Source organism: Acyrthosiphon pisum, chromosome A1 (genome assembly GCF_005508785.2).
Source record: "Acyrthosiphon pisum isolate AL4f chromosome A1, pea_aphid_22Mar2018_4r6ur, whole genome shotgun sequence".
NCBI classification, from domain to species: Eukaryota; Metazoa; Arthropoda; class Insecta; order Hemiptera; family Aphididae; genus Acyrthosiphon; species Acyrthosiphon pisum.
In genome coordinates this window covers 142,122,248-142,130,251 of record NC_042494.1, presented here as the reverse complement: position 1 = coordinate 142,130,251, position 8,004 = coordinate 142,122,248, and the positions used below count along the sequence as shown (strand labels likewise).

The 8,004-nt window shown below is 27.4% G+C and overlaps 2 protein-coding genes across 2 annotated transcripts in view; both read left to right on the top strand.

The window, feature by feature from the left end:
• LOC115033873 overlaps positions 1–4,763 on the top strand; it is a 6,654-nt gene extending 1,891 nt beyond the window's left edge. The window contains exons 4-9 of the mRNA XM_029488478.1: positions 2,911–2,953; positions 3,017–3,113; positions 3,195–3,246; positions 3,693–3,735; positions 3,799–3,925; positions 3,994–4,763. Coding sequence (XP_029344338.1) covers positions 2,951–2,953; positions 3,017–3,113; positions 3,195–3,246; positions 3,693–3,735; positions 3,799–3,925; positions 3,994–4,049 — 378 coding nt within the window. The 5' untranslated portion in view covers positions 2,911–2,950 and the 3' untranslated portion in view covers positions 4,050–4,763. The remainder of the gene's footprint in view (positions 1–2,910; positions 2,954–3,016; positions 3,114–3,194; positions 3,247–3,692; positions 3,736–3,798; positions 3,926–3,993) is intronic.
• LOC100574364 (zinc finger protein 300-like) overlaps positions 4,745–8,004 on the top strand; it is a 9,715-nt gene continuing 6,455 nt past the window's right edge. The window contains exons 1-5 of the mRNA XM_029488477.1: positions 4,745–4,761; positions 4,820–4,949; positions 5,010–5,070; positions 6,815–6,863; positions 7,010–7,127. Of these exons, the coding sequence (XP_029344337.1) occupies positions 4,759–4,761; positions 4,820–4,949; positions 5,010–5,070; positions 6,815–6,863; positions 7,010–7,127 (361 nt within the window). The 5' untranslated portion in view covers positions 4,745–4,758. The remainder of the gene's footprint in view (positions 4,762–4,819; positions 4,950–5,009; positions 5,071–6,814; positions 6,864–7,009; positions 7,128–8,004) is intronic.

Below are 8,004 nucleotides of genomic sequence, written 5' to 3'. Positions count from 1 at the left end.
ACGTCCCGGTTTGGCCGGGACAGTCCCGGTTTTGAGTATGGCGTCCCGGTGTCCCGATAATGTCTTTCGGGACAGCATATTGTCCCGGAATGAGACTTCAATAATTTCTTTTATCTTTTATTAGACATTTGATGGAAAAAAGTAACAAGTAAGATCTGAGATAACTATAAACAAAATATGTACAAGATATAGTTATAAAATAACAAGTTGTCAGTTGAATAAATGACAAAATCTATTTTTAAATTATTTTCCCGACTCTGTGACGCTAATTTTTGTCTAATACGTTCTTCGTATTTCCGTTCCGTAGATACTAGATACGATAGTTTTAGTTATCGCTAAACGGATCAACCATTTATTATTTAATAATTTGTCAGTTGTGGTGAACTAATCAGTAATCACTAGACCCGAACCTAATATAGTGTCTAGTGTTGTAGTGTTGTAGTGTTGTAGTGTTGACGACTGTGTTTGCCGTGCGGTATTTCGTGAAAACAGTGCGATATGGCCCCAAAACGCCTATGTAAATTTAACGAAACTCTTCAAAGTGAATTTAAATTTATTAAAAAAGTTGAAGCAGATAACGACTATGATGTATATTGTACAATTTGTTCAAGTTCGTTTTCGGTTAGCCATGGTGGGCGATCTGATATAAATGATCATCTCAAAACAAAAAAACATAGAACATGCAAAAATGCTACCAATAGCTCGGTACGTACATTTTTTACTCCATTAAAACCAGACGAAAATGCGTTAAAACTTGCGTCTAAAGAAGTTACATTTGTTTACCATACAATTGTACATAATCAAAGTTTCAACTCTATGACTTGTACTTCTGAATTAATCAGAAAAATGTTTGATAAAAAAAAATTTACTGCTGGCCGTACTAAAACTAGAGATATTGCAGTAAATGTTATTGCACCGTATGCTGTACAATTAATGAAAGCTGAATTAGATAAAGCTAAATTTGTTTCAATTCTTGTAGACGCATCGAATCATAAAGCTATTAAGTTAGTTCCTGTCATTGTCCGTTATTTTTCGACCACTGCAGGCGTAAAAAACAAAATTCTTGAATTTTCCAATTTACCTGGAGAAACTGCAGAATTAATACATAATCATATTATTAAAGTTATTAATAATTTTGATCTTAAAAACAAAATCATCAGCTTTTCGGCCGACAATACAAATACTAATTTCGGAGGAATTTTTAGACATGGTAAAAATAATGTTTTTATTAAGTTAAAAAAATCATTAGATCGAAATATACTTGGTATGGGATGTTTTGCACACATAATTCATAACGATATACAACAAGCTGTAGATTCACTTCCAATTGATGTCGAAAGCGTTGTTTGCAAAATATATGGATACTTTCATATATATACTGTTCGTGTAGAAAGTCTAAAAGAGTTCTGTGATTTTGCAGATGTACAATATAATGATTTGTTATCGCATTCCAAAACTAGGTGGCTTTCATTATATCCAGCTATAGACAGAATTATATCCATTTATAGTGGGTTAAAATCGTATTTTTTGTCCCAAAATACATGTCCAACTGTTCTAAAATGTTTTTTTGAAAATGAAACTTCTTTTTTGTGGTTAAAATTTGTATCATGCCAACTGAAGACTATTACTTGTTACATTAAAAAAATTGAGAGCCAACATTTATCAGCTATAGAAATTATGATGCTTGTTGAAAATTTATTAAATATAATTAAGAATAAAAGAGAAGAAAAATTTTTGACAACTGAAGTTGAAAACTTATTAAAAGAAATTGAAGAAGAAGGACACATAAATAAACGATATTTTGACAGTAAATGTGATCGTTTTTATGAAATTTGCTATGATTATATTTACAATTGGTCTGGAATCGAACCATCATAATTCCGATTAAAAGATTTGTTATGGGTGACACTCACTCCAAAAACAATGTCACTTGGAGTAATGCAAAGAATTCAATACGATTATTAACTACAACTTGTAATACGATTTGTATTAACGAAAACAATTTTTTTGATCAATTTAAAATGTTCGAAAAATATTTCAAAGAACAAAGTGAAGAATGGCATAACATATCACTTGAAGAACGTTGGTTATCAGCATTTAAACATTTTAAAGAACTTAATATAACATTTGATTGTCTATTAATAGTTGTTGAATTTTCTTTCTCATTACCTGGTTCAAATGCAGCAGTCGAACGTGTCTTTTCATTAATGAATAGTACATGGACAAAATCACGAAATAAACTAGATATAAGTACAGTCGAGGCTTCATTAATAATTAAAACAAGTTTTGATAACATGTCTTGTAGTCAATTTTATGAGTCAATACTCGCCAATAAAACATTGCTTCAAAAAGTGCATAGTTCAGCCAAGTATCAAACAACTCAGACTTTTCTGCCGACGGAGAACACATCGGACACAGATTAAAAATGTTATATTTTATTATGTATTCTTTAATTTTTAAAGCTTCAAATATTATTATCCATATAATGTGTGTTACAAAGTATATTGTATTATCAGAAAATAAATTTTAAAAATTTTAAAAATGTTGTCCCGGTTTTTGCGAAATAAAATATGGTAACCCTATACTAACCTGGGTGACCATGGTTTTCTCGCAGGCGCGTGGTTAGTAATAGACGGTATTGTTATAATAGTTAGTAGTTTTTGCGTCTCTCCATCTACCGGCAGTAAATATTTTATGCCACCGAAAAACCGTCCAGTGAACAATCTATAGTGTTTATTATCAATGATTATATGTTTGTACATTTTATGAAAATTAATTTAAATGTGCACAAGAGCAACCACTGTATAAAAATCAGAGAAGACACGCCAATCAAAATGTATGTATTAGTTACCTGTATATTTTAATATTTTTTATACGTGGTATTGTAATTTATTGTTATGCACTTGGTAGATTTAAAAAGAAGAAGAAGAAAAAGAAGCAAGATACAACAATGGTTTGTTTTTACAGAAAAATGAAATAATTATAAATATCTATAAGAATCTTATGTTGTCTTTAGGTACGAAATGGTGAACATTTTAATAACAATATAGTTACATTGCAAGTAGAGAAGTTTTGTAATGAGACCTGTGACTACAATGACAATTATTATGAAGGTCTGTTGTCTTTGTTTCAATGATGATTATGATTTATACAATTATTTGATTATTATTTAATATGTTTGTTTATATTTTTAGATGAATTGACAAGAAGCATTCCTATTGTTAATGATTCAGAAGGTGACACATTGTAAGTACGGATCAATGAAAGATCAAATTTATTTATTAACCCGTGGTAACTTAGGCCATTGAGTGGTTTTAACTGTGGGGAAGGGTACCGTAGGTTAAACACGCATGTTTGTTAGTTTGGCAGATTTTTTAGTGGGCAACTGTAGGTATCTGCCATGCCCAGGTAGGGGATTGCGGCACTTCTCTCCAGACACTGTGACAGGCCCGAAAAAAAATGCCGCCCGCGTTTGTTCATTTAATGATAAGTTACATGATTAATTTTGTGCCATATTTACATTAAACATTTTTTATTGGTGTGTTTTCTCTGATTTGAATCTTGTGGCTGCTCTTGAGCACGTTTAAATTAATTCTTAAGAAATTTACAAACATTTAATGTATGTATAAGGTTCCTGTTTGTTAAAATATATTTATACGTGATATTGTATTTTATTGTTATGCACATTGTAGATTTAAAAGAAAGAAGAAGAAAAAAAAAGGAGATAAAAAAATGGTTTGTTTTGACATTGAAATAAAAAAATCTTAGATACATATAAGACTGTTATGTCGTCTTTAGGTGAAAAATTGTGAAAATATGAATAACGATATAGTTACATTGAAAGTAGATAAGTTTTATGAGACCTGTGATGATTATGACAAGCATTTGCATAAAGACGAAACAATGGATTCTAATCTCAACAAAGGTCTGTTTTTTTTTGAAATTATGTTTATGATTTATTTTATTATTTTATATTTTTGTTTATATTTTTAGATGAATTGACTCGAAGAATTCCTATGTCTAATGCTTCAGAAGGTGACTCTTTGTAAGTACCTATCAATAAAAGTCCAGATTGATTTGTATGATCATATTTTTATTTATTGTACATTTAATAATAAGTTACTAAAATAATTTTATGCATTACTTACATTAATAATATTTTTTTTTTTACTGGTTCTTGAGCCTCTAATTTCGTTTTAATGAATAAATAATTAGTCAAAAAAGCTTATTTTAATATATTTGTATGTATTCTCAGATTTTAATTTCGTGATTGCTCTTGTGTATTCTTAAATTAATACTTATCAAATGTGACTTACTACCAAACTTGTGTAGCAAAATATTTATACGTAATACCAATTGATGACAATATCGTTTTAATGTTTTTGGTGTACTTTACATATGTATACGTTATAACTTATAACTGTAGATACTTTCAATGCTCACAAAATTTCAGTATGACTTACCATACATAATAAAATGTTTGATATTTTTTGGCTATTATAGCTATAAGAAATTTTCTATTTTATTCTAGTTTTTTTAAAATATTGAAAACTTTAATAACAACTTTAACAAAAAAACTTTAAATTTTAATTCAAGGTTTCAAATTGAACACATCTATTATAATGACACACTCGACAACTGCTGTACAGCAAAGCAGTACCTAATTGTTCACCCTTATTTATTTATGATATTGTATTTTATTGTTATGTTAATTGTAGATTTAAAAAAAAAAAGAAGAAAAAGAATAGAGATAAAAAAATGGTTTGTTTTGACATAAAAATTAAATGTATTAGATATAAGACTGTCATGTTGTCTTTAGGTACAAAAAGAAAAACATTTAAATAAGGATAAATCTATTTTGAATGTAGTACAATTTTATAATGAGACCATTGATGACAATGTCAAGTATTTGAATAAAATCAATTTAAGTGCTTCCAATTTGAATAGAGGTACGTTATTTTTGTGACCATGATGTCAATATTATATTAATATTTAATGTGTTTATTAAGAAGATTTTACAACAGCGATTCAAATTGCAAATGTTTCAGAAGATGATAAAGAATTGACATTGTAAGTATCCAAATAAGTTAATTACTTATTAGTATTTAGTATCATTATTATTTAGTTTGATTTATCTTATATATATTTTATATGAAATAAAAATTTAGGAAAATCCACCGGTGTATAATATATTGGTTGCTATTGGTTAATCAGACATGTTTGTAGATTTGTATTATTATCTTTTGTCAATATCCATATACCGGGTGATTCTTTTATCAAACAACACTCAATATTTCGAAAAGTGTAAATTTAAAGTTTAAAGTCACTTATACAACAACGTTCTTATTAAAAAATTATATTTTTTATCTTTATAATTTTTTAAGTTTTTACTTTTTTGAATGACAACATAGGGTTTTAATTTTATATTCTAAAGCAGAATATTTTTCTAAGTGTTTCGATACCTGAAAATCGAATTTGGGGTGAGTAGTTTATGAGTTATAAATATTCAAAGTTTTGATGAGTGGTGAAGTGGATAAACATTTCGTGAGGTAACCTCGTATCACTCCACTCCGCTCATTTATTTGTATATAAATTAATGTTTGTGGATAGATTAGATCTCTGAGAAGAAGAGGTTAATTTATAAAGGGTTAAATTTGTTTTTTTTTTATTCATCGGATTTTAGAACGATTAGGTTAGGATAGAATTTTGTATAAATTGATTATATTAATCCACCATAGGTGAAATTAAGTAAAAACGACAAACTTGGTATAAGAGTTAAATCATACACTCACGTACAAACAGCACGGGGTCGGCGATCTACCGCATAATGTACTGCTGCGAATCAGAATTTTTATTCCGGGTAACGGAAAAGTTAAGATACATTTTGAACACCATACACCGAATATTAGATAATAAAAAAACAAAGTTTGAGTCATATAGAGTTGATACATTTAATGGGCAACAACGTGCACGTAATCAGCTAGTTCAATAAATATACCGGGTGAATTTTTTATCATTGAACACTCATTATTTCAAAATGTGTAAACTTTTTTGAAAATATTTTTTTACATAGTTTCAAGTCACTTATAAAACAATATTTTTCTTAAAAAATTATGTTTTTAAATATTTTTTATCCTTATAATTTTTTAAGTTTTTTACTTTTTTGAATGACAACATAGGGTTTTAATTTTATATTCCAAAGCAGAATATTTTTCTTAGTATTTTGATACATGAAAATCAAATTTCGGGTGAGTAGTTTATGAGTTATAAATATTCAAAGTTTAGATGAGCGGAGTGGAGTGGTACGGGGTTACCCCACAAAATGTTTGTCCACTTCACCGCTCAAGTTTTACAAGCGACTTGAAACTGTGTAAAAAAATATTTTCAAAAAATTTAAACTTTTTTGAAATAATGAGTGTTCAATGATAAAAAAATCACCTGGTATAAATAATACATTTTATAATATTATATCATTTTTAGTTCCAAATTTAGATATTGTGCACCCAAATGTAAAAACTAACCGTCCTACCCACGTGAACAATTTCAGATTAAACTGCATAAACTTTAGATTTTGATCAAAGAAAAAGAATCTGTTTGATTTTTTTTAAATAATGGTTAATAATTTTATGTTAGGTCATTGTTTAGTGAATAACTAAGTAATAACTAGTATTTTAGACATATTTATTTGTCACGTAAATATTTTATTTTATAATTTGTATTTTCTTCTGTTTGAATACCTTTTACATAATATTCGAATATTGAATTGTTTTTATTATTTTACTTCATTGTTTAGTGAACCGTATTTTTGTTTTAGGTTAAAAAGTCCATTCAAAAAGATTAAGAAAAAGAAGAAAAAATCTAAGGTATTTATTATTATTTTATTAATTTATACTTTTTTGTAATTTTTTTGAATATAAGAAATATTTGTCTATTGCTGATATTGATCATTTTTGTAAAAGAAATAAACATGCTAAGATTTATATTTATAGTCTTAAACATTTAATTTTAGATGGTAATAATTGATGGTGCCCAGTCGTCAAAATATGTAACTATACAAAAAAATCTTAAAAATATGGAAGACCTGAAAAAAAATATATTCAAAGAGCAGTCAAATGAGATTCACAATGGTAAAATTTGCATCTTACAAAAATATCTTCTGAAATAAATGTTTTAGAAACTGCTATTAATTAGCACAATACAAAATTCCATAATATATTAACTGATTTTGGAAACTTAATAATTTAATATTTGAAATATCTAGTAGTATATTTATACTCTAATTGTATATACCATCTACAAAAATTAGCTTTGAGTGTAAATTTTTGTTTAATACATCAGAGGCGTGCCCAGGATAAAAATGTAGGACAGGCCTGGTTATAATTGTTTTAATTTATATAGGTATACATTATTTTTTAGAAACTTTTTATAACATTTTTAAATTTAATTAGAAAAAATGATCACATAATATACCTAATATAACACAATTAATTCCTCCTGTTTGACTTGTTAATAATATTTCAAAGATATTAAAAGTGAATACAAGTGAAACAATAGTTTTTTTTAATTATAAGTATACCTACTTACATAAAATATAATTATTTAGTGAATTTAAGTCATCGAGTCACTTTTAAGCAAGAAGAAGAAGTTGAAGACTCGTTAGAAGTCGAGGTAACATTTAATTTAAAAATGTTCAATTGAGGTTGATCTGTTGTACTATCATCATCGTTCAATGTCCTTGTGGATTTCGGAATAGGTTTATAAAACTGGCTGTTCATTTTATTTTAATTTAATTAGTAGGTAGTCAAATTTTAAGCAGTTTTATAAAAAAAAATGTATTTAGGTTATTCTAAATAGTGTACACAGACAAAACTATTACCTCGATCGGCTCTGACACTCACTATACGTTTACACAGTACACACCGACACACCGTAATAAATTATTAATAGGCACCAAAAATAACATTTATAATTCATATTCATTATCTCATATGAACATCGTAAAAT